Source organism: Corvus hawaiiensis, chromosome Z, assembly GCF_020740725.1.
Source record: "Corvus hawaiiensis isolate bCorHaw1 chromosome Z, bCorHaw1.pri.cur, whole genome shotgun sequence".
NCBI lineage: Eukaryota > Metazoa > Chordata > Aves > Passeriformes > Corvidae > Corvus > Corvus hawaiiensis.
Window position 1 is genome coordinate 672,185 of NC_063255.1, and position 26,341 is coordinate 698,525.

Consider the following 26,341-nt stretch of genomic DNA (forward strand, 5'->3'; position numbering starts at 1 on the left):
CCCAAACTGGGTTGTGGGACTACAAACCCTGCCTCTCTGCCAGGATGGTCTCAAGGACAAATAGATGAGCTGTAGGGGATATTAGTGGTGGGAAGCACACAGATAGCACAGACAGAGGATCTGGCATGGCTCTGCTCCTGTGCCTGCCAGCCTGAGGGACTCTATCCTGGGAGTTCATGCGAACTCCTAAAAACACACAGCAGAATTCCTGCCGGGAGCCACTGAGGACGCTATGCAGTGCTGGAGCAAGCAGCAGCTGGAACAAGTCACCTGGAACAAGTAACAGCAGTGGGCTGTAAGGTGTTCTTGGGAATGTAATTTACCTTAACGAGCCAATCAGTGCCCAGATTCCCACGCTTTTTATCTCCACGTATTCCACGGGAGTGCAGAATTTGATCCATCACACCAAGCTTGTTGCACTGCATAATGAAATACAGGGAGCATTAAGCAACACCATTGGCAATTCCTCTGGTGAAGTTTTCCAGTAAAACCCTATCAGTGGCCCAGAGCAGTTCGGGAAATAATAAGGAAGAAGTGGAGGCAGCAGAGTTTTACAGACTCCCAAAGCACAAGAAACCATTTTATTTAAAAACAATGCATTCAATATCGGGTTATGGCACATGAGTCAATGCTGCAGGCACATCACACCGCGGGATCACACTGAGAGCTCCCGAGCTCCGGATGCTCACGACGAGAACGCGGCACGGTCATGAGGGGAGCCAGGGCATGATGTGCTGTGCAGCCTGTCCCCAGCCCCGGGCTGGGAACACACACAGCCTGGTCCCAGCCCCCAGGCCCAGTCCCAAGGCTCTCCATGCTCGTGAGGCTGGAGCAGCTCCACTTGCAGCGTCCTTCCCACCACGGGTGCCTTTGCCGCTCACCTGAGACTTGCCCTGGCCTTTTATGAACATCAGCCATTGAAAAATAAACAATGCTTTTAAGTATGGCCCGTAATAATGAAGCCTTTATTACAATTATGGCATTTTTTTTTCTTTTTTTTTAAAACGTTTATCTTTTCTTATTGAAAACAACTCCATCAGGCATTGAACTGTAGAGCCATTGGAATAAAGACACATTCTTTTACAGAAAACCTGCTTTTTCCTATTTGCCCTGTTTTTGCAGCCTCCATTCACAGTTAGTTCTGTTCCACAAAACTCTTGCTTTTTGGTTTAGTTCACAATTAAACCCGGTAGCCAAATGCCTGTTTTCACATGCCTCGCTACCATTCACCAAGGAGATGCAAGCAACAAAAACACAGACCCAAGATGTATAAAAGGAAACATGTATTCCCAAACCTATGTACACCCCCAGCACCTTGGTACCCATCCTGTTGGCAGAGGGGCTGGAGCGGGATGTGCCTGCCACTGGACACTGTCCTGGCTGCCCAGGGCTGAGCAGGGTCTCCAAATGGAGGGAGCTGCTCAAGAGGACTTCTCTAGATTTTGGAACCTCAAATGTTTTGTACTTACAGTTATTGATCACGCTGCATTAGCTCTGTTGGCTTGTCTAGACATTCAGTCATGGGAGGGAAAATTCTCCCCGAGCCATCAGCAATTCATGCAGGAAGGTTTGGGACCAAAGAGAGGGAAGGAAGAGCCCAGCTGAGGTGATGCCGCATGCAGGGGCCACTGGCTGTCCTGAGCAGGGAGGGCAGTCCCCAGCACCTTCCAAATAACAATTAAATAAATAATTAAGATATTTGCTTATTAATGCAAAGGCATTTCTGCCAGAGAGAGGCAGCCCCAGAGAGCCTCTCCTCCTCAGCCACTGCCTTCTCCATCCCCTGCTGCCCTCACCTCTCCCTCAGACCCCACCAGGCAAAACAAAAGCTGCACACTTTGAGATGGTTTTCCACCTCGCACAAGCTCGGGCAAAAAAATATTGATACTAAGAAGCAATTTACTTTGGGCTGTGCTGTGCCATCGATCGTGGGGCAGAACTCCCCATCAAAATCAATGATTCTGAAATGTTCAGTGTGGGTCTGGAGCATCGATGGGGAGTTTTGCTTAAAAATCAATGATGTAATATGGCGCTCTGTCAATAATTTTTCTGTATTCCCATTTCCAAATATTTGCAGTCAGTTTTGTGCTTCCTTCTCTGCATTTGGTGCCCCTTTGTGCCTTTGGAAAGTTCTGGTGGTGATGCCAGGGCTGTCCCCAGGACTGACAGGGCGTTCTGTCCCTCTCCAGGACCAGGGGAGGTTCCAGAAACTGCATGGAGCACCTTGCTCCCTGCTTTCATGCCAATATAATAATAGTTCTCATTTCTTTAATTTGCTGATGAGAAATAATGGGTCCCTACAGGAAACTGGTAAAATGCCTCTTGATAAAAATGTCTGGCATTAAGACAAGCCAACAAGGGTCACCCAGGGTTCAGAGTGACCCTTCTGCCCCGGTGGACTCTTTGCCATTAGGATTAGGGTTGCTGGGCACCTCTTTACCATGGACCCCAGTGACCAGAAATGACACCAGAAATGATTCAATCCTACACTTCATTAACGAGCAGTACAGAGCTCTTCCTTCCCTGTGCAATTGCTGGTTTGGGGCTGAACAATCTGTGTGCTCCAGCACCTGGAGCAGTGTCCTTGCTGGCTTGGCTGGGACCGGCGCTGCCCAGCCACTGCCGGCCCCACAGCTCCCGGAGGCTGTGATCCCACAGCCCTTGCCGGCACTGGGGGGACTCAGTCCTTCCCTGGGGACACAGGCAGCAGGGAGGGACAGGGACAGCCTGTCCTTGTGCTCCGCGGGGTCTGTGCCCGGCACAGCCGAACTCCGCTGCTGGGGTCAGGCCCTCACGCACGATGACACCGATGAGAACATGGAGCACAGCTCCTGCGGCACCACACGGCACTGGCACATCACCACCACACCACGTGCAGCCCTGGGCAGGGGGCAGCGGGGGGGTGATCCCAGCCTCGCCACAGCCCTTTGGAAAAGCAAAGCTGGGAACTGTGGGATAATTCAAATGAAGGAGAAAGCCACCAGCTCTTTCTCCGCCCGGGGGCGTGGGGGAGAACTGTCCCAGCTGTGGGGGCCAGCAGAGCTGCGGTGCCACGGTGGACACCAGGACATGCCCGGGCTGCTCAGGTTGGGTGTTGTGCTTGAGATCTCCTTCCTCATCTCCTATGTCGGCTTGTAGGTAAAGAAGCTGAGAAAAACTAACATGTGCCATTTTAAATATTGGATTTTGCATCTTTTTTCATTGTGGGGTCAGTTCTTACCCAGAATAGTAAAAAATGGTTGAATACCTGCCAGCATACTCACAAGAAACCCAGTTACTTCCCAGGGTCCTTTATCCTGAGACATAATGGCCAACACTTCCCAACTCGAAGTGACCCAATTGTTGGTCCTGTCCCCAAGCAGCCAAGGAAGCGTCTGCCCTGTCTGCCTTGGAGTGCTGTTGGTGACAGGAAAATGGGACCACTACTCCAGCTGTCTGACTGGTGAGTTACAGACATACATGGGGAAATCTGGTAATGGCATTTCCTCTTCCCTGCACTCCAGCTCTGTTCACTTCCCTACAAAAACCAGTTTTAAAAATCCCAGCTCCTGGCTTCCATTTTTGCCCATCCTGCCAGTCCCTGCCCAAGCAGAGGGACAGGGTTTGGGGCTTTTCTCACCCAATATGCCTCCAGAGAAGCCTAATTCCATTTACCATGGTGGTTTAACTTTGAAACCAAATGACAGAACAGTATCAGATGGATGGGAATGAACATGCTTCAGCCTGTCTAGTCTGGACTAGGATCTGTCCCAAATGGAATTAAAACACTGAAGTATTCCAAGAGTGATATAAACACCTAGCTAAGGTACGAGCCACTTTGTGACCTTCTTCTTGTTATTCTTTAAAAAATGTAAAATTCAGTAAATACGAAAATACCCAAGCGGTGGAAATCAGGATCCACACTGAGGAACTTGCGTGTGACGCTGCACCGGAATCCCGAGTGGCTTCCTCCATCGGCCACGGCAACGCTGAGCTATTGAGAGCAACAGATACAAAAGAAGCAAAACCTTTTAAAAGTAGCATTTCTAGCTCTAATGGGAAGGAACAATAAAATGAAGAGATTTAGGGCGCTTAGTGGAACGCTAAAATATGAAGAGATATTAAAACATACTGAGTGGCTTATCTAGAAATGCAAAATGTTTCAACTTTGCAGCTGCACAAATCGCATCTACAGAATGTGATAAAAGCTTCTGCACTGCTAAATACGCTGAAACCCTTGGATGGGCAGTGGCTAAAAAGCATCTTTAAATTATGGAAAAGACTTTAGGGTGGGTTTGTTTCTTTTTTAGAATTCTATCTGAAGAATGTTTAATTTGGTTTTGGGCACTTTTTTAGACAATCATTTGGCACTTCAAGATTTAGGTTCTTAGGCACAATGCGACAAGGTGAGTTTGGCCAGTCCTTCACCGTGCATCCTGTAGAGCAGCTGGAACTCTGCAGGCAGCTGGTGGGACTCCTGCCACTTGGTCGTGAACTTGGTTCCCTTCTTGTCATAGTAGTGGTACGGGAGGTCCTCCCGCGTGTTGGGGTCGAAGCCGAAGGGCCAGAATCCATACAGGTGGATCTCATCACATATGGCCGAAGCCAGGGTGTACATGAGGATACCTGTGCTCAGCCGCTTCGGGGACAAGTGCTTGTTCCTCCAGTACCTGGGGAGACAAGCACTTGAGTCAGAACCAATCTGTTCAGAAATAACTGAAGGATGTTCTGAAGCAACAACAAAACTGCAGTGGCACTAAAAACAAGTGGTCCTGACTTGCCAGACTGTGCCTATCACGTCAGGCATGAGGGGAAAAATCAGTTAAGAGATGTATTTGTACAAAGAGATGTATTTGGCCAGTTAAATGCAAGGCACCCACCTGTTAACATGCTGCATGATATTTCCTGGCCAAGCCAACTGGACCTTTAGCTGCCCTCTGTGCTCAACGAAGAAGTCAACCAGTGTTCTCGTGACTGTTGCTGACGTGTGGAAGAAAAAAGCAGGGATCCAAAGAATGGCCCCATCAAGCTTTTTCAAACTTAAAAAGAAGTTGTTGCGATCCTGAATGGTCAAGAGGTTGTTGTAATACTTCTCCAGGATGCTGGGGTTGAAGGTGGTAAGGTTGGTTTTCTTTCCAACATCTTTCTGGAAAGCCTCGGTTGGAGCAAAATTGCACCGAAAGACAAAATCTGATTTATCAATTTCCTGCCCGCACTGGCTCCCGGTCAGGATCCCACTGTTGCCGACCACAGCGCAGATGTTGTAGTGCTTGTTCAGGATGGGAGACACATCAGGGAGCAGAGACCTGAAGTTATTGCTGATGGAGAAAACGTACTTATGGCTGGAATAATCGTAGTGCATCAGCTGCCCGATCCGAACGCTGCTCTTGGTCAGAGAAAAGTTTTTGATGACGTCAACATGCTGAAGGATTTCTTGCCTAAAACAAGAGCAAAATAACAGAAAACATGGAGTTCTATTTCCCCTTTTTTTGCAGTGGATTTGTTTTCCACCTAGACTTATATTTTTCTTTTTTTAAATTGTACTAAAGTAGTTTCCTGAGCAATAGAGTGCAGTGGTTTTTAAATTAATATAAATAGATGGGAATGACGGAGCTGGCTCCTCACCTAGAGCTCCACTTGGCTTTACCGGCTGGTCCCTACTGACACTAGCTAAGGCTGTGCCTGTGCCTCTTGGAATACTGTCAGCATGAAAATATGGGATTGGCTTCTTAGGACAAGGGGCGCAGCTCCCAGTACATCCCCCACAGTCACCCAGCTGTGGGGTGTGCACTGCACTGCCCTGTGCAGGCTGTGACATGGGGCCGAGGACGGGTTTCTGCTGGGGCTGTGTGTGCCTTTCATTCCTGGTGCAGCCACAAGGCACCTGAAGCAAACCCAGGTTATCCAACTGAATTAAAAGGAGACAATTTATATATATATATGTACACATATATATATTTATATTCTCATTAACAAGCTTCCAATCACAAAACCAAGCAACAGTTGCTGTCTCCAGCTATGCAAATATAGTTCCCTAATTCATATTTGGGCAAGCACAGCAGTACTTTTACAAGAGTTATTAGGGATACTTACAAAGCAAACAAAACCAACCCTGCTTGGGAATTTCCCTTGCAGGGCATAAAATTAGAAACCCAATAGGACTTTATTTACTTATGTTTATGGAAAACAAACAACCATTCCTCCAGCTTGCATCCTCCAATGTCTGAGCATTAATGGAGTCCCACTGGGTGCCCTAATTATGGGTTCTGGCTGACGGACAAGTGCAAAGGCAGCTCCTGAGGCATCAGCTAAAATCATCAGAGGGATAGCACAGTGACAGGCTTATGGAGCTGCTGGTGCCACGGATGGAGAAACACTGAGGGTGGCCACTGTCACATAGCCTGGGAGGTCCTGGGGAAAAGATGGGACAAAGTGCCACCTCCTCTCTGTAGCCCACAGCTCCTGAGGGCAGCATGTAGCAGCACTGGAAGGGAATTACTTGTCCTGCTGTCCTTGGACAGTGGCCTGAAGGGAGGAGAAAAGCCCAAACCTTGCACTGAGAGGTGCAGCAGCTTCATCCTGCCTGGCCACAGAGCTGGGTTCCTGCTCCCCAGGTGGGACATGTGAGCAGAGCCACGAGCCAGTCCCTAAACCGGCAGGCATTTGTCAGAACAAAATTACAATCCAAGATAGCAGTAGCTGTCTTAAATGGCTACACAGTCTTATTTTCTTTTATAGAAATGTTTAATATATGTAATCAGCCATTAGATGTATGTATAAAGAGTACAAAGCTCTGTGCCTGCCCCCGCAGCCAGAGCTGGAGGCAGGAGCAGCACTGCACTTGCTCGGAACTGCCGGCAGCTGGGAAGTTTCTCTGTGTGTGTTTTGGCCTCCATGAACACAGCATTTCATGGCTGTTAGAGCCCAAAGTGTTTCCAGTCTTAAACCACAGCTATTTATCCTGGAGTAATGACAATTCTACTTGCACACCAGGAAACTGGGTCACGTTCTGGTACAATAATGTGTGTTGCAGCCTGGTGTCCTGCTCTGAAATAATCAAGTCTTCCAGGGAAGCTGCAACTGTCTGGGGAAAAGCTCTGGTTCAGCCTTTGTCTCTTGCCGCTGGCAAATTCCTGGGAGCTCAGAGTACTTAGCGGAGTATTGCATTCCCTTAACTCCCGGTGGGAAGGGGAACAGCCTGGGCCGTGCACAGCTGCCTGCTCACCTCTGGTGGGCGAAGGCGCTCCGGTTGAAGGCCCACTTGGAGGGCTTGTCCTGCAGCTCCTGGCCCAGGGAGTTGGTGATGGGGACGAACGAGGGGTCCAGGAACTTCAGCGCAAACTGGGACCTGGAGATGGACACAGACACTGAAACACGCACTCACATGGGGACACACGGGGAAACAGAGACAGCCACGCACACACATGGGGACACCCACGCACACACATGGGGACACACGGAGACACAGAGACAGCCACGCACACACATGGAGACACACGGGGACACCCACACAACACACAGAGACCCCCCCAGAGCACACATGCAGACACATAGAGACACGCATACAGCACACATGAGGACACCCACGCAGACACAGAGACACCCACGCAAGCACACAACACACACGCACACACCCCCCCCACTCAGACACACAGACACCCCACACACCCCACACACAGACCCGCAGCCCGTTCCCGGCCGTGCCCGACCCGCCCCCGCGGCCGCCGCCATCAGCACCACGGAGAGCGCCCGCGCTGCCGCCGGGGATGCGGCCGTGGGCAGCCCCCGCCCGCCGCTCCGCACCCCGGCCGCTGCGGTTGCCGCTCCGGGCGCGCTCCGGCCCCGCTGCCGCGTCCCCCGCGCTGCCCGGGCGGGCCGGGCCCGGGGCCGCCATGGCGGGCCGCGCCTCACCTGAATCCCGCGTGGAACATGTACATGCGGGGCCCGGCGGCGCCGGCGGCGCGGGGCGCCCCGAAGATGTTGTCCTTCTTGAGCGAGACGTAGCTGATGAGGGACAGGATGAGCAGCGCCACGCTGAGCATGACGAGCCCCAGCACGCTGGCCACCCGCACCATCTTGCAGCTCCGCATGCCGGAGGCGGCCCCGCGGCTGGGCGGGTGCGGGGCGGCCGCGCCGCTACATTGGGGGCGGCGGCGGGGCCGGGGCCGGGCCGGCTCCGCCGCGCTCGCAGGAAAATGGAGGGACGGGGCGGTGAAATGGCAGCCGGGAGCGCCCGTACGGCCCCGCACGGCCCCGCACGGCCCCCCCCGCACCCGTGGCGACCCCGGGTCTCCTCCCCAGCAGCCCGATGTGCCCACCCTGACATCCCCAGCATGCCCCCAGCAACCCTGAGGTGCCCAGACCGCCCTTCCCACTGCCTTGGGGTGCCCAAAAGCCTGGCGTGGCCCACCCTGGCAGCCAAAGGGAGCCCCCTGGAGCACCGGGTCTGCAGGGACTCCACGCAGCCCCTGGATACCCGTCAGGAGGGGCCCAGGCTGCTGGGGACCCTGTGCCTGTGCTGGGGGACCCGTGTCCAGGTGGGTGCACGGCACGGCATCCCCAGCTCCCATTTCCCTGTGGCACCGTAGATCATGGGTGGCATGTACAGAGCTGTGGGAGCCTGTGCTGGGCAGTGCAGACTCTATGCTGGCTTGGAAGACCCCTCGCTCTTTAAAAGCCTGGTGTTTGGAGCACGGGTCATTGAACTGCCCCCTAAAACACAGAGCAAATCCCCTGTGAACTCCAAGAGAGCCTTCTGCACTCCCAGGGATGTCTCTCATGAACACCATCCCTGTGTGCTGCATGGCTCTCAGTGTTTCTTCAAACTCCATTTTTCCCCTCACAAAGCCCCCCCCAGCCCGCTCTGCCTCCGAGCCCCGAGTTCACTGAAGTGCCTCATAAATAATAGATCCTGTCTTTGTAGCCCCGTCCTTGCTCTGGGCTATTTCCTACCCGCTCTCCATGCACGGAGCTCTCTTTGAAGAGCAGGAACATGAGGAGCTGGCAGGGTTGGGGTTTGCATCAGTGTGGTTCTTCAGCCTGCAGTGGGAGTTCGGCCAGAGTACGGCCCGAGGTCTATATCCCACTTCTGTGGGATGCCTGTGGCTTTGGTGGAGAGAGAGAAAAGGCTGGGAATGCAGGAAATAGCAGTGGTTTGACGCAGGACATAGGCATTTAATGTGACTGTCACCTGGTGTCCGTTATTGTCCACCCTGTGCATGGTGTCCCCAGCTTCAGCATGGATAGTGCTGTCCCAGTGAAATCCTAGGCTTCCCACGATAAAACAACCACAGACTTTTGCTTTAAATATTTTAGAAATCAGCTCTATAACGTTTAATATTATCTCCTGTAGTTTCTGACCTTGAGTCCTGGGGCTGGGAATAAACCCCAGAGTGAGACTGTGCAGCCCTGGTCACTCTCCTGGCTCTTCTCTGGCAGGAGAGCTCCCAGCTGCTGGACTGGGAAAGACCATTCAGTTCCAAGACCCTGCCATGGACACGTTCCACTGGATCAGGTTGCTCCTAGCCCTGTCCAACCTGACCAGCAGGACAAGCAGCACTACTGTGGTGTCACTGCTCTGGGGGACAGCTCAGCTGGAGCAACCTGGAGCTGGAGCAAGGAGATCGACGGCACTCTGGTCCTGTGTTTGGACCCATTTTTCCCCTAATTCCGCCCATGCAAAAGAGAGTTGGGAGGATCTTGGGAAGGTGTTTTGGTAAGAAATGTTTAAAGCCTGCCGTATGTCATAACCTCTCCCCTGACCCGCTGTGAGCCCCAGCCCCACCAACAAGTTGCAGTGGAAACAAAGGCAGTTCTTGCTTCAGATTCTTCAGATAGCAATATGTCAGGAGCCCCTGGAGAGGCCGAAAGTAAATGAATCAGTGCTAGAAAGTGAAGGATATCATCCGTGCTGAATGGTGAAAAGGAGTCCTGAACAGTATCTTCATTGATTTTCCTGTAATTGACACAGAGCTCGGCTCGCCGGAGGCTGCGGCAGGAGTGGGGAGGCCCAGGTACCACTCCCGCCTCAATTAGGCAGCTCGGGGCTGTGGGCAGCTCCAAAGGAGCAGCGGGCTGGGAGCCCATGTTTTTACTGGTCACAGGGTGCTCTGCAAGCTGCCTGGAGGACAAGGGGCAGCTCGGAAGGACGTGTCCCAGGCTGCCAGCAGCTTCCCACTGGCTCTGGGACAGCCCCGGGTGCACCGAGCCCTCAGCTGGTGAGAAACACTGGCCCTTAAGTCAGGAAAATCCAGCAGTGGCAGCCGCAGGAAATGTGGTTAGCTGAGATCTGAGGCTCTCCAAGGAGGAACGTGCCCTCTTTGTGAAACCTCTCAGCTGGGCAGTGGGACACACCCTGCTCTCCGGGCACCCATGGACACCCTGTCCCGGGGCAGAGCCATCTGGGCAGCAGGCATGGCACTGCTGGCACAGCTTGGTGTAATGAGCCACAGAGCTTGTGGTGGGCGTGGGGAGCAAGGCTGGGCCAGGGACAGGGTCTGGCTGTGACTGGAGCGGCGGTGGCATCATGGCCAGGGCAGGGGGAGTGTTCTAGAGGCCCTCACTGTCCAGCAGCGTGTTGCCAATAAGAAAATATCCATCAGATGAATCCAACAGGATTTTTGTGAGAAAAAGCTGAGGAAGGGAAGAAATATGTTTGAAACAGACAAGGATCTGAGCAGCTGCAGTGGTGGAGGGATGGGTCCCATTGAGGAGAAGCACGGCCACGCCACATAAAAGGAACCAGGAGCATCGATCCACTTTCCAGCCCAACAGAGGAACCACCTGTCAGGTTGGGTGTGCACTTAGGAAAGGTTCCCACTTTTTGACTTATTCATGGCAATGGGACATGGTCTTTATAACAGCACAGGAAACTTGTGCTTTGAGGATTTGCCCCCGCTGAAATCCACCTTTTTCAGGTTATCTTTGCAATTTCCCTCCCTCCTTTGAAGCTAGTGTTTGGGGTCTCCAAGCATAAGGGACTCTCGGTCTGCCTCACAGCGCTTCAAGTGGTTTTAAAGTCTCTTTAAAACCAGGTGCTTGTCAGCCTGCTGGGGTGTGAAGATCCATGAATTTATTACCACGAGCACTCTCCCTCCTCAACCACGTTTAGCAGCCGAGGCTGTTGGATTGCAGCGGCTCCGCTTGGACTGCAAAGGCATTCCCGGGGGAAGGGTGTGAGGAGCGAGCTGCTGCGGCTCCTGGGTCACCCTGCTGGGCTAAGCAACCCTCACATCCCGGCCCCTAACGCAGTGGGAGCAGCCACAGAGGCAGGGCCAGCGGCAAACAGGGGCACAGCGGGGACACTGCCGTGGGTGCTTGGGGCCAGACGGGACCCCAGTGGGACCAGTGAGGGCTGCGCAGGATTCAGGCTGGAACCAGGTGGGACCCCAACGGGACGCAGGCAGGATCCCGGCGGGACCCAGGTGGAACCCCGGCCGTCCCCCGGCGGGACCTCGTCCGCCTGGGCCCCGCGGTTTCCCTGAGTCACTCCCTGCCCGGAGCCCCGCGTTCCTGCTGATGCAGCGCCGGGGTCACTAAATGCTTTGTTGAACGCCTGCCCGCGTGTGCCTAAGTGCTTTCAGCCTGGGTGGCTGCTGAATCGGGTTTCCTGGGACAATTATTTTGAACATAAGTACCCAAAGTCTGCTCGAGTCCTTTTCTAAGTGCTTACGTTATTTTGTTTTAAAAACCTGGCATTGCATCCTTATCCCTGCGGTCAGAGCGGTCCCAGAGATGTGCTTATTTTAATTATATTTGGAAAAATGCTTGCTGGGCACAACGGGCACGTCTCTCCTCCTGATGCTAAAACGTGCAGTGTTTTCTCCCAGCCTGTCAGCTCTCACCCTTCTGCCAGTGCCAGGAGCCCACTGAGCCCCAGGCACGGGGGCACATCCCATCAGGACTGTTTGGGAATTCAGTTCCAAGCCTCAGCGGGAAACAATGGGAAGAATCCTGGCGTTCCCGTGAGGAGGGATTGGTGTGTGTGTTGTTACCTCCTCCACTCACTGCTGCTCTTAGTGCAGGACCAGGATTAGTTAAGCCAGGCTTGGCAAGGCCGGCAGCTGAAGGAGGTTCCTGGGGGCTCAGGAGATCACAGGGACAGCTGCCTCTGTAATGGGGAAATTGCCACTTCCCAGGTTATAATTCACTCTTCACATAGTTAAACCAGGAATTTACTAAAGGCTTCAGGATTTTAGCTCATCATTTCTTTTAATAGTTTATTACATTTTAAAACCATCCCACCAGCTGGTCTGAGGCGCTGCATTAATGCCTCCCGTGCCAATTGCTTCTCCTCCTTCCCAAGGAAACTGGAGAGATCCCAGCGTGAGTAGCCTACTCCAGAGGCTTCTCTCAGTAGTGGAGAAAGAGGTGATGAGCACAGCCATGTCCCCAGCCCTGCAGGGATGCAGGGAACGGCAGGGATATACGGCACCGCAGGGATATACGGCACCACAGGGGTGCACGGCACCACAGGGATTCAGGGAACTGCAGGGATGCACGGCACCACAGGGATACAGGGAACTGCAGGGATTGCATGGCACCACAGGGATTCAGGGAACTGCAGGGATTGCATGGCACCACAGGGATACAGGGAACTGCAGGGATGCACGGCACCGCAGGGATACAGGGAACTGCAGGGATGCACGGCACCACAGGGATACAGGGAACTGCAGGGATGTAGGACACCACAGGGATACAGGGAACTGCAGGGATGCACGGCACCACAGGGATACAGGGAACCACAGGGATTCAGGACACCACAGGGATACAGGACACCACAGGGATACAGGGCACCACAGGGTTGCAGGACCCCACAGGGTTGCAGGACCCCACAGGGATGCACAGCACCACAGGGATGCACGGCACCACAGGGATTCATGGCACTGCCACTCGCCCAAGCTGCTGCCATGGCCCCCTGTGGGCTGGCACATGGCCGTATCCCTTGGGATCTGTCTGTCTGTCTGTGTTAGCCGATCTCAGCAAGGACAGCCAGCCCCACTGTGGAAAATCCTAATGAAAGGGCTAAAGCTGGGAAGAGTAGGGAGTGATTAGTGGTGTGCATGCAGCTGAGCTTCCTGCAGATTACTTGTCTTTAGACCTAATCCTCAGCGCTGGGAAAAATCCCAAATCTCTTCATTTTTTTTATGGCGTGATTATCATAGATTGCAGAATGATTGTGTAAAAATTAATCCTGGGGGATGAGATCAGGTTTGGAGCTGCAGTGTGGTGCTGGCCAGAAGCTGGTAAGCAAACCTTTCCCAGAGTGAGGGAATTAAGCTCCAGTGGCTCCCTTGCTCTCCCTGCTCAGAGGGGGCTTTATCCAGTGCTCCAGCTGGGTGCAGGAGCAGTGGATCACGGGGTGGCCAGGGATGACCATGGGCACAGGTCCCAGAAGGCTTTCCAGGGTGGGAGGGGAACTGTAGAGCTGGCAGGGGGCTTTTACAGGACAGATGGGGTCACGCCAGCAGTGGGACTGTGCCGGCACCCCCGGCTCCAGGCCGTCATCCACCCTCAGGGCTCGGGTTCAAGAAGGTGCTTAAGCCCAGCATTAGGAGTGCACACCATCCCCATCCCGCTGCCAAGTGTGATGGATCTGTAACTATTCTGAAGCCACCCATGAATATTGCATGTGGATCCACTTATTGGAGCCTCCCCTGTATGGCTGCCTGGGCCTGGTTTAATGTTGGGTTGTCAGGAAATGCAAGCCAGGGAGGAATAGTTGGGGATCAGCCCTTTTGGTGCCAGCAGCCAAGGGTGTGGGGGAGAGGCAGGGAGTGAGCCGAGGGGCACTGCCAGGGATGGGGCTCTGGGCTGATTTAAATCCTCTTCCTCCCCCAGCTGTCTGACCCCTGGAAGCGAACAGCACCCAGCTTTGGGGGAGCTGCCTGCTGGCAGAGCCCTGGCCAGGAGCACAGGGACAGGGACCCCCTGCTCAGCCCTGTCGGGAGCTGCAGGAGGGAGAGGTCACAGGACTTGGAGTCCTGCTGCAAACTTCTGCAGTGTTTCTCATCCCCAAAAGCAGAGCCAGGGCACCCAGGCCCTGCTGCTGTGGCGGCAGAGCACTGCTGGTATGCACAGGGGACGAGTAAGGTCAGAACTGCCCGTGGAAAAGCCACCCCGAGAGGGGGCTCTGCAGTGATTCACTCAGTCAGGAGTTGGAGATTAGGCCTGGGTTAATTTTATGCATTAATCAACAAGAGAGGGAATATTTTATTTTTACTGGATGGCTGGTGTCCGTCCCATTTACACCGCACGGCTCCATTGATTTCATTAGGATCTGCCAGGCAGGAATGAGAGCGGAACTTGGCCCCCTTAATTAAGACGACTGTTGCTAAAGGCAGAATGATGGAAAATAATTAACCCTGTAAAAAAACCACACGATGCTGAGAAGGAGAAATACATAATTTAGGAATCAGGAGGCCATTATGCAATATTAATTGCAGACAGCATGTCTGAACAGCACGACACACGGTGAGTCGTGCCGCTCCTCACAGTGCTGCTGCAGAGCCCAATCTGGCTCTTGATGTTCAACCAAGAGCCCCAAAGTTGCATCTCTGGAATAAATGTCCTCCACGGCAGGGTCTGGGTGCATTTGGGGGCCCGGGGTGTGCTCAGGAGAGTCGGTGGCACAGGGAGCTGCTGTCTCCACTCCCAGAGCTCCACAAATACGCTGCTTCTGCTGGTGGAGGCTCAACCAATTTCATTAATTAAAGTTCTAATTGTGCTAAGGGAGCTTTGACCTTCTAGGAAGACCCTTGCCCTTCTTTGCCAAGAAAATTGGATTATTCCTCCTACTGCTGATTGTGAGAGCCCTCTCTGCTGCTAAAATATTCTCTCTACTTCCTAATCAAATGACTTAAAAAGGCCAAGCACGGAACTTTAAACAGCAATAACAAACACACCCATTTATTGAAACAGACGCAAGAAACAGCCACTCCATGGGCAGTTTGAGGGGAAGGCTGTAAATGGATGCAAAGGGAAGGTGCACTTGTCCCTGGAGATGCTTTAGGGGTTGGATGCTGGGCTTTTGACACAAAATCATTGTGAACCAGAGCAGTGCCCTGGAGATCGGGATGTTGGTCACCCCAGGGTGGGGATAGGGCAGGAACAGCTGGATCATTTCAGGATGAGGACATTGTCACAGCTGCATGGCTCTTGTACTTGTTTCACCACAGTGAAAGTTTTTTACCCCGTTGGTCCCAATATTTTGCACTCAGAGGCAACTCCATAATCATGGCAGGGAAAGATGGTGGTGAAAAATCAATTAATGCTCACTTCCTGTACCATTGTCATTAATGGCAAAGCTGATAAAAACCATCTTGTTTAACTGTTAGTAGGAGAAAAGGGTTTTCCAGGGATCTTGGCTCACAGTTGCCTCCTGCTCACAGGGAATGGTGGAGGCTGTGGGTAGTGCAGGGGTGTGCATAAACCAGGAAGAAAATCCTCTGTTGGGCTCCAGACCTCCCCCCAGTTTTGCTAACATACCAGAGGACATCTTATTTTTATTTATGTCTTATATTCTGATATATCACATTTTTAATTCAACCTTAGGGTTCTCCTTCCAGCTCATCCTTCTTGGTCCCCATTGCAGAACAGGCCCAAAGCTGTCTGCACCCAGCAGCAGGAGGAACTGTGTGATACAGCCACCAAACGGTGTCAGCAATTAGTCATGCCAATGAACTAACACTGTAATGAGATTGCTTCCAAGAAAACATAATGTAGAAGTCTCCCCTCCAGGTCCTCCTGCTGCTGCTTCTCCCATCACGTCCCCAGATGTGTCAGGTCCACTGGGGTGGTGCAGAGTGAGGGCAGGAGGAGGCCCAGCTTCCTCAGGGATGCACACCTGGACAGTGGAACAGCAGAGCTCAGTGCTCCCATCAGCAGCACATGCGGCCTCTGTCCTTTAGCCTCCTCTCCTTACACACTAAATCAAGGAATTATTTCCTAACTGACTGTAATTTTATTTTGTAGCCCTCGCTAATGAGCTCTTTGTGTAATGTATCATAAATTACTTACAGAAAGATTTTTCTTTTACTTAGAATGGGTAAAAAATCGGCGTTGGCTCCAGCCTGCACCCACCATGCCCACACTGTACTGGATTTTTCCAGCAGAAGCTCAGCTACCCTCAAGCCCTAATTTTACAGATAAACAGCTTCTATTTCATTAAATGAGCTCTGCACAGAATGTTTGTCTTAGTTATTTCCAGAAAATTAATTCATAGGGCTTAATCTGTTTAGCATCTGATTAATGGGATTTTTAATCACCCATAATAATGATAATAAAGGGCTTAAAGTAATAACCGAGGCAAAGGTGTGTCTTTGTCTTTGCTCTGCCCGTTGTCCTGACAGCCATCAGTGCTGCACAATAACTCCAGATATTTGGCATTGTTCCTTTCAGATCTATTGATCAGGTGGGAAAACCAGGCCTAGTTTGAATCCGTCTCATTTAACAATGTTTGTAAAAGCACCTGTTATCAGAGAGGGAGTTTGGGAAGCAGCACTGGCGGCTCCTGCAGCCAAGACGCATCCAAACTGCTCCCCCCGGGACACAAATGCCATTAAGCCCTGACTCTGATAATTAAACACCTGCTGCATGACACCTAAAATCAGACTTGTTACCAGACGTGGCAAGGGGCACCACAGGGATGTGTCTGAGCGTGGCTTTAGTGGGACAGTGACCACGCTGTGGCAGAGATGTTTGGGTCTGCAATGTTTCACAGTAGGTGTCTGAATTCCATCTTTTATCTGAGTGCCAGAGACCCCACTGCCATCTCGGGGTCCCACCTGGCCATGGACAGAGCAGCTGAGACCAAACACAGCTCACTGCAGATGTGGGCAGGGCCCACCCTCCTCCTGTCGGGATTTATTCCCAACTCCTTTCTGTGTGCTGCAGTGACTGGGCTCACAGGCTGCTGTCCTGGCTGGGACAGCCTTTGCCTTTTTGAGGGGAGAAACTCCTCTTCTGCCTTGCAGGGACCCAGAGACGAGTGGTTTTGGCTCTGGCAGGTGAGCAGGAGGTCAGGGCACAGGCTGCAGCACTTCCCAGGGAGAGATCAATACCCAGCCAGCCATGCTCCTGCTCTGAACGGGGAGGAACACGGACAGGCACGTGCTGGGGGAGGCAAAAGGCATCCTCTGCCTCTCCCCGGGCTCCTTCCCTCTCCCCAGCTGAAATTGGAAAGAAATGGATCAATCTTTGACTCTTTTCGGGGTGAGGGGAAATTGCAGAATGAAGATGACTTGAAAGAATGAGATGGATGGGAGTAACTGGAGCTCATCCTCCACGGGGGAGGAAAATGCAGCACAAATGATGATGTTAGCGATCCATCCGTCAGTCAGGGCTTTATTTCGAGGTCCATCATGGAAGGACTGGAGCAGGGCACCAGTGTGGGCTCTGCTGGTGCAGGAACCTGTGCACCCTTAATAACCCATTGCTCCCAGTGGCACAGCAGCTCCCCGCAGGTGCTGTGCCCTCCTGGGGGTCCCAGGGGTCCTGGGAAGCAGCAGACATCCACACCGGGCTGTGGTGAGCGGCTTGGAGCAGCCTGGGCTAGGGGAAGGTGTTCCTGCCCATGGCAGGGGGTGGCACTGGATGGCCTTTAAGACCCCTTCCAAATCAAACCATTCTGGGACTCCGTGGTTTCCCACACCTGGAAATCCTCCTCCACACCAGAGGCAAAGCCCCGGGGCATCACCGGGCCCAGGGGTGAGGCAAAACCTCCCTGCCTTTCCCCTGCTTTTTTCCATGAGAATTCCCTTCTGCCCTCCAGAGACAGGTGCGCATGTTCCTAACAGGCACACTCCTGGCTGTGCCACGGACGGGTGACCCATCACCACGTTCACTCTCCAGACTCGGAGCTCTGTGAGGGGGGTGCTGGGGCCGGGGGATTCCCTGTGGGGGCAAACACCCATTCCTAGGGGCAGGCCGGGAGCTCCTGTCACTGCTCCTGCGGCTCCTGCAGAAGGGAGGGATGAGCTCTCCCTGGCAGAGCAGTTATAAATTCCCAGCATAGCAGGTTCCAGGCTGATTGCCTTTCCTGACGGAGTCGCTCTGTAAATGAGGCTTTTCACAGATGACAGATAGAGCTGCTCCTGCGGAGCATAAATCCTGGCAGCCCAAAGTGCCGCCACAGCCTGTTTAACAGCCCTGCTCCCCCAGCCCCGAGTTCAGCTCTCGGGGATGACACAGCGCTCCGGTGGCAATTCCTCATCAATTAGCCCCGTCGGCACCGCTGGGCCCCCGCCGCCGCTCCGCTGAGCCGAGCACCGAGCCCGCTCCGGAAAGAACCTCCTCCGAGGATGGGTTCTCTCCATCGCTGCGGGCTCAAAGGCCATTGGCCCTTGTCTGCCAGCTTCTCCGGGACATCTTCCTCCCCCTCTGCCTCCCTCTCCTTGCAGGCTCTCCCATGTGCCATTTATCCCTGTTCCTGACCTCTGGAGCAGATGGCACTGCGGGGTCATGGAGCTGCCGGGGATGTCGGGGCTGAGCAATGGGTCTGTGCTGCGGGTCCCAACCAGGACACCCAGGGCAGGAGCACAGGGATGCCCCAGTGCAGGAATTGGCACAGGGATGCTCAGCACAGGGATGCCCTGGTGCAGGAACTGGCACAGGCATGCTCAGCACAGGGATGCTCAGCACAGGGATGCCCCGGTGGAGGAATTGGCACAGGGATGCCCCGGTGCAGGAATGCTCTGTGCTGAGCCCTGTGCCAGACCTGCAGCAGGGAGCACCAGGAGCGCCAGGGAAGGACACAGGGCCCATCCACGGTGGTGTAAAGGTGTGTCACTTGCAGAGATGGACAGAGCCATGCTGATTTACACCCTGTGCCACTCAGGCTGGATCAGGAGGCAGCTCCCTGCAGCCTCTGCCCCTAACCACAAACTCCAGCCCAGCTGGAGCCCCTCGCACACTGATGCCGATCCGGTATGACACTGCTGAGGCATCCTGTGCAGGAATCCATTTTGCCAGCCACCCAGGGTACTTCCTGGAGAAACTCAAAGTTTCCAAAGGAAGACAAACATTTAGGCGATCCTGTCCCTTTTCCAAGGTGGCTGGTTCCCGCTGGCGAGCCATCGGCATTCTGGCCGAGGTGGGAGCCACAGCCCGGCGCTCATTACTCTGCTCCCAGATGAACAGTAAGTCTCTGGAACAGTACTTACAGCCTGTAATAATATTACTGCTCGCTCTGCTACATGGTCCCTCAGTCATTTTTTCAATTAAAAAAGGCCCAATGCTCTATTAACCTTTTGCCTGCTCCTCCATCCTTCATCTGCTGGCGGCCGGGATCGCAGCCGTGTGTTAAAGAAGGCATAGATTACTGTAAAGCAGCGCCGAGCCCTCTGTCATGGCCACGATGAAGTGTCATCTGTTCATTTAAAAATATGAGCCAGTTTATCAAATTCCCCACCTCTGAACCGCTGCTGGAATCTCTTTGTTACCCGGGCAGGAGGCAGGTGGAGCGAAGCCAGCCGGGATGCCGGGGCTGCAGAGCTGGGAGCCACGGCTGGCAGGGCTCCTGACATCCCTTCTGCCATGGACAGATGTGTTCTGCCCCCAAATCCTTCAGCACAACTGCTGGCAGCCCGAGTAAATACTATAAATAAATGCCTCTATTTCCATGGCCCCGGCGCAGGGGGGGCAGGGAGCAGCTGCTGTTGCCGCCTCCCAGCCCTCCAGGCTGTCCCATGGCTGTGGCCTGTGTCCCACCCCACCTCACACCTCCGCGCCTGCAAAACTTCCTTCTGCTCAGGTTCCAGGAGCTTTTCCTGGCAGGGTTCACATACAGACCCAGGGACGGTGCTGCTGCCCAAGGGTGCACCCAATGTCCCACTGCTGCCAAACACACTGGGTTTCATTTTATTCCGATTTATTTCTGATTTGCTGCCTCTATTCCTCTCTCAAGGCACTGGCTGTAGCTACAGGGACTTGTTAGACAAGAGCCCAGATGCTCCAGTTTGATTTCCAGGATCCACAAATAACAGTGTACAACACATTATTTGCTAGAAATTACCTGAAGCTCAGCCCTTCAGAGCTCACTGTGCTGTGCAGAAAAGAGACCCTGTTCCAATCAATATCCTTTCCACGGTCTCTGCCTGTCCACTGGCCATTATTTCACTAGGTTTCTTTTGCCTACAGTCCCAGCTGCATCAATATAAGAGCTCCATGTGGTTTGGAGGTGGGTTTTGAGCTCTAACCCTCTCCCTGGCAAGGTTACAAGTCCTGGAAAAAGATGATATCCATAAAAACTGCTTCAGAAAGGTCCAGCAAAAATGCCCGTCTCTGTCCCAGCAGTGGAGAGAGCAAAAGAACAGAGAATTTGCGGCATCACCTCCAGTCTGGGCAGTGTCCGCATACACCCCCTTCCCAAGGTTGTGTGAAATGGCTTGGGTTAGCTGGGAGCCAAAGCAGTCAGGGAAAACAGGGACATAGCTCCTTAGGAATACTGCTGTCAAGCTTTATCCTACAGTGCCACACTGAATCCACAGATTGCTCGTTTACCAAAGGCCTTGGAATCTCACTCATTAATCCTACTCGTGCCAAAGAGCTTGTGCCTGGGTCAGTGGGGAAGGGCTCCCACAGCTCTCCCCTGGCTCCAGTTTGGGGACTCTTTCCTTATGGAGCAGCCTCCATAAGGAAGGTTAAAGGCGCTTTGTTATTCCATCATTTTTCCCGCAGAAGTTCCCATATCCTGTAATCAGGGCATTTTCCCCTTTTTCCTTGATGAGCTAAACACATCAGGCTCTTTCAGCTGTGCAGTGTCTTTTTGGCCGCAGGTAATTTTTATGGCTATTTTCTGTTCTCCCCCCAGTTTCCAGCATCCTTTTGAGCCCTGAGTACCACAACAGGCTGGAGCACCGCAATATCTGGCTACAAGTGCCCCATGCTGAGGCAGGAGCAGCTCCCCTCCGCCTCACCTGCACTTACCCAGGGCTTCCATTAGCCCATTTTCCCACAGCAGCTTTTTGGGTATCATGTTCCATTATTTATTTGAGGATAAACACCTAAAAGCTGGATGCTATTCAGAGCTGTTGCTCCCGGAGCGGTCTCCTCTGCGGTGCCCTCCCAGAACATCGCACGTGACCCTGGATCTCCAGCTGCAGGTTTTACTGGTGCCCTCCCAGCTCCTCCACTCTCCCCCTGCTCCTCCTCTTGCTGGTCCTGCTGGTCCTTGCACCCCTGGAAGTGTTCGGGATGGGGCTTGGAGCAACCTGTTCTAGTGGAAGGTGTCCCTGCCCATGGCAGGGGTGGGCCTGGATTGTCTTTAAGGTCCCTCCCAACCCAAACCAGCCCCCTCCCAGCCCTGGGATGCTCGGCTCCTATCCCGGGTTGTGTCCCATCTCCCTCGCAATCTCCCTCTCCCCGAGAGCTTATGTGGATTAGCAGGTCCCTTTGTATTATCCATAAAGCTCGCTGATCCCCAAATGACGGCTGTAATGGGATTGTGCCCACCTTTTCCAGGCTGGATGTACCTCCTGTCCCTGGGACAGGCTGGCAGAGCTGCTCCGTGTGCCCGTGGCCTCTCCCCTCTCCCCAGCCGTGCTGATCTCCCTCCTTCTCCTTCTTGCCCCCCAGATTTATTATTCTACAGTGATTGTGTTGAATTGCATTTGAAATCAATTAGCACAGGTACTCAGAGATGAATGTTCATGCTCTGAAAAAAGGTGATGAAAACATACCATTTAAATAGAAATCAATTTCCCTTTCATGTATTTCTTCCTAGCTGCTGCCCGAAATTAATAGTTTTTAGATATTTGTGCTCAGAGAGGAGAGGCTCCCCTCGTAAAGCACTTCCCTCTCCTCCTCCTCCTCCCGGCTCCCGGGCTCTCCCATGCCGCTTCCCTCTCCGGCTGTTTGCCTGGCAGGAACAGCTCGGCGAGGAGCGGCTGGAGCTGCCTCCTCCCTCCTCATCTTCTCGGTCCATCATTAGGCACTTCTCCACGGGAAACTCTTTAACGGGGGCTCTGACAAGCAGCGGGGCCGCAGCACAGGGACCCCAGGCAGTGCCGGCTCTCCATCGCAAGCCCCGCGTGCCAATTACCCTCGCAGGGACAACAAGCAGGGATTAAGGGATCGTCCCTCCGGAGCCCGGGCAGCGCCGTCCTCCTCCGGCATTCCCGAGCAGGGGGGAGCCCCCAGGCCTGCAGCAGCCCCAGGCACCCCTAAACCGGGTGGGTTCCCACCTTGGGTCAGCTCTGGTGCCACTCGGGCTTCAAGTTTGGGAAAAGCCAGGAAAAGTGTCCAGAAAAAAAAGCACCTCTTTGTTCAGGGCAGCTCTGGGTGTGGAGCCTGGGGACACGGCTGAGCTGAGGGGGCTCCTGCCAGTGCAGCCTGGGCTTGGTGGCCCCACACACCCTTGCCCTTCCAGTTACTCTGGTAAGATGCCCCTGGAACTCTGTCCTGCTAAAATGCTGTGACTTTCCCGAAGCCCAAACAGTGCACAAGCCAGGTAAAAAGAATTAAAAATGGCAATTTTTTTGCTAAACTTTCCTGGACAATTGTGACCAAAGAATCCTTGTCTCATGCTCCATGCGTCCCGTGAAGAAGGAATTTCCCTGGGCTAAAGCAGCTCTCAGCAGTCAGGGGATGGCCTTTGATAGGGTGCCCTAAAATTGACCTGTCCCCTCATCTCTGGCTCTTAATGCCAAGGGTCTTCCCAACCTGCTTGTCCACAGGGACCAGCACTTTAATGCCATAATCATTTCATTTATTATCTTCTTTAGGCTACAAAATCTAATCCCCAAATTTAGGCAAGCATCTGTCCTCCTCATTTCCCACAAGGCACCAAATTATCGCTCAGCCCCTCTGCTATGCCCTGATCCCTTCGATCTGGTTTTCTATCAGTGTTATTATTAATCTCCTCCAATCATTTTTCCTCACCATCTGTTTTCCAGCGGGACTCCCGTGCTTAGGGGAAGACCCTGAACCCTTGGACTCCCTGGCTCTAATCCTGGCCGTGCCAGTGAGGCCGTGGCGATCCCAAACAAGCCTCTCCCTTGACCTCCTTGTCTCCCAGATGGAGCCGGTGTGGAAGTAGGACAGCAGGGAAACTGAGATGCTGCGCTGCTGCTGGGCTCTCACGGGGAAATGAAGTGCAAGGGCGAATTAGGTTAATTTTTTTAGGACATGGAGGGAGTTTTCCTAATGGTGAAGGTGGTGAAGTGTCCTGGAGAGGCTGTGGGACCCCAGGCTGGAGGTCTGGGCCTACCGTGGGAGTGGGGCTGGCCCAGGTGCTCAGGAGCAAGTCCTGTGCTGGGATTATTCTCCGTGGGATGATGCATCTCCAGCTCAGAGCTCTGCCCTGCTCCTTCCATTCTCACCATGGATGAGCTGGAGCACAGATGTTTCCCATCCTCTCAGGATCCCCTGGACCCACAGATCGTGCCCCACCACCACCCTCAGGGCAGCAGCAGCAGCAGCAGCAGCCAGTCACTGTGTCGGGACAGAGGCACATTCCCTGATGCCTGAACTGGGCTGTGCCCATGTGCTTGGGCAGGGATGCCCCAGGGTCCCTCTCCCCTGTGTCAGGACCTCCATACAGACTCTGGGAGCAGCTCAGGAGCACTAAAGGCACAGGGACACCCTGCAGTCAATGCCCTCATTTGCATGTTTCATTCTTAGACATTTTTTAACTATGCCTATGATTTCTCTAAGAGAAACCAGGTTTTCAGCTCAGCCCCTGCTTGCACAGGCCAGGAATAAAAACGGTTCACATCTTCTATGTTTCTGGTCTCCGGGTATTGATCGCCGTCTCCATTTTCCCCACTCTCGCCTTGATTCCTGCCACTGCCTATTTTTGGTTTATGCTTCCTGCCAGCAGATCCTTCTGGAGCTTTTCTCAGGCTCCTGCTTTGCCTCCCACCGGCACTGCAGCATGTCCAGCCCTCCCCAGGCCCTCCTGGCTGGGTCCCACGCGGCCCCAGCCCTGCTCCTGCACTGTGCCCATGGAGGGGCTTTAGGAGGTTGGGCTTGGGTTTGTAATTACAGGACATGTTCATATTTTAATCCAGAGATTTAATTCACCTCCTAACTAACCCCTCTGTGTTGCTAGGATTTGTATCCCCCTTTTATTTTTAGATCTAGATATTTGCTAAAAGTATAGATTTTCGCCTTTCTCTCAGACTGGCAATCACTCTTGTGTGGGTAGGACTGCAAAGCTGAGTTATCAAACCTTTACATACCCAGGACACCACGCTGAAGGCTTATTTGGGGTTCTGTTTGCTTACAGGGTGTAAATAGAGTCTGCGGTGCCCAAATCCCTGTCCTCCACACCACCCATTTGTTTTGCTGTGCCTGTGATCTCTTTGATTCCCTAATTTCTCCCTCTCTGTGTTATTTGTTACCCGCTCCAGCCGAGCGCAGGCTGGCAGGCTCAGAAATCAATTCAGCGCTGGAGTTTCAGTCTCAGAAGAGCTGTGTGGGGATGGCTGCCACCTTCCCGGGATGGCCGGTGACAGAAGATAAATCGCAGTGGATTTTTTGCCAACGTGCCATATTTCAAACTCATAATCAGTCCAGCATCACCCTCGGCTTCCTTCAGCATCTCCTTCCCACTGTGGGTGATTTATGGCCCCGGGTACCAACACCAATCGTACATTTCTAATCCTCTCTTGTATAATTTCTCTTTGCTGCATTTCCTTAATCACCCTCTTTCTGACCTTCCTTTTCCTTCCCTACCCCTGCTTCCAGCTTGCTCCTGGGCTTCCTTGCCCTTGCCTGACTCCTTTTAATTTATGGTGTGAAGGTGGTTTATGAGCCCCCTCAGCACTGGTGACACTGGGGTTTTGGGGTGGCATGTTCCTGAGGCTGGAGCAGAGGTGGGAGCAGCCCCCTGCCAGGCTGGATTCGGGCACACTGCTTGGAAAAGCTCCACAGCAAAGGACATGGACAACCTCTCGTTTGGGCTGTTGAAACCACTCCAGCATCCCTTCCCTGTGTGTAAAGGACTCCTGGTCCCAGCACTGGGATTTGTCACCTCTGCTGTCAGTAATTCCAAACAATGAAAGCCTTGGAGACATCCCGGTTGTCCCCTGTGCAGAGCATCTGGGACAAAGCACCCACCTGGTCCCAGTGCTGCAGGGACACAGATCCATGGCCAGGTGTCCGCTCTGGGATCCTGGAACAAGGAGGGCATAGAAAAATTGTGGAATCTCTAAAGGCTGGAAAAACCCTCCAAGTTAATTGAGACCAATGTTCCCCCAGCACTGACAAGGCCACCACTAACCCCCCGTCCCCAAGTGTCACATCCACATGGCTTTAAATCCCTCCAGGGATGGGGACTCTGCTCTGGGCAGTCCTGGCTGGGTTGGGGCCTGAGGGCAGAGGGAAAGCACAACAGTTAACTTTAAGGAATCACTGGAACATCTTCATAATTAATAAATGGGAGATGTTACTGCAGCTAATCAATAAAGTTGTTAGAGGGAATTGATCGCAGGGGGAACTCTTTTTGTGGGTACAATTTTTCACCTCTGCAGAACAAAGGGCTCCCCGGGGTGCTCTCATTGTGATCGGCCCTGGGAGCCTGACCCAAACAGCCAGCGAGAGACAGACAATTAATTAATTAATTAATTAATACCCTCTGAGAGAGCGACATCCCTGAGAGCCACTGGAGGGGCCAGAGCCCGGTGGCCGTGCATGTGTCACTCCTGGGGTGACCCGGGACATGCCTGGTCTGTGCACAGGCTGCGCCGCCACCGAGCACAGCAGTGCTCCTGGAATGCTCATGCCAGGATGTTTTCCCAGCGGGAGCCCTGCTCCCTCTTGGCTGGGTCAGCTTTTTCTTGACAAACCCCACTGCCTGGGCAGGAAACATCCCTCTAGCAAGGAGTTTATAGGGTGATAATTAGCACCAAAAAACCCTGGGACTGACGGTTGACATTAAAGGATTTGCCTTGGGAGATGAAATTTCAAGAGCTTGTTTTGGGTTTTTTACTTGTTTGGGTTTTTTTAAGTGGTTTGTTTTCCACTTGGAAAAGCTGTTTGGCTCCTGACTTGTTTGGCTCCCAAACAAGCCAATTCCAACTCAGCGTTCCAGGCCTCAGTCCGTGCTGGCCGAGGGCAGAAGCTCCATGGCACAGACACAAACCAGCTCCTGTTCACACAGGCACCTCCATCCTCACACACCAGCGCAGGGCCGAGCCTGGGACAGGCACGGACAGCCCGGGAATGCCCCGGGGACAGAGCAGGGACACGAACACCGGCGAGCCCAGGGAGGCGGTGGCTGCCCCATGGCCGGGGGATGTGAAATGAGGCCGTTCCTCTGCTTCCCCTTTCTGCCTCCCTCTTCCAGGGAAGGGAGCACACCCAGGCCGTGCAGGCAGGCCTTGGCACAACATCCCGCTCCCAGTGGGGCTCCCTTGTTCCC

The 26,341-nt window shown here is 53.3% G+C and overlaps 1 protein-coding gene across 1 annotated transcript; it reads right to left on the reverse strand.

The window, feature by feature from the left end:
• Window positions 1–566: 566 nt before the first annotated feature.
• Window positions 567–8,120, reverse strand: ST8SIA3 (ST8 alpha-N-acetyl-neuraminide alpha-2,8-sialyltransferase 3). Its single transcript, XM_048291858.1, has 4 exons — window positions 7,891–8,120; window positions 7,205–7,327; window positions 4,860–5,417; window positions 567–4,649 (listed from the first exon to the last, which is right to left on the reverse strand). Exons 1-4 carry the CDS (start codon window positions 8,067–8,069, stop codon window positions 4,367–4,369), a joined length of 1,143 nt encoding a protein of 380 aa, XP_048147815.1. The 5' UTR covers window positions 8,070–8,120; the 3' UTR covers window positions 567–4,366.
• Between the last annotated feature and the right edge of the window lie 18,221 nt (window positions 8,121–26,341).

What these genes read in the sequence shown, in the direction of transcription:
- ST8SIA3 (XM_048291858.1), bottom strand. Translation starts at nt 8,069, where the DNA reads ATGCGGAGCTGCAAGATGGTGCGGGTGGCCAGCGTGCTGGGGCTCGTC. An exon ending in AGCGCCTTCGCCCACCAGAG is followed by an intron (nt 5,418 to 7,204) that starts GTGAGCAGGCAG and finishes CTCTTGTTTTAG; the next exon opens with GCAAGAAATCCTTCAGCATG. An exon ending in ATCATGCAGCATGTTAACAG is followed by an intron (nt 4,650 to 4,859) that starts GTGGGTGCCTTG and finishes TTGTCTCCCCAG; the next exon opens with GTACTGGAGGAACAAGCACT.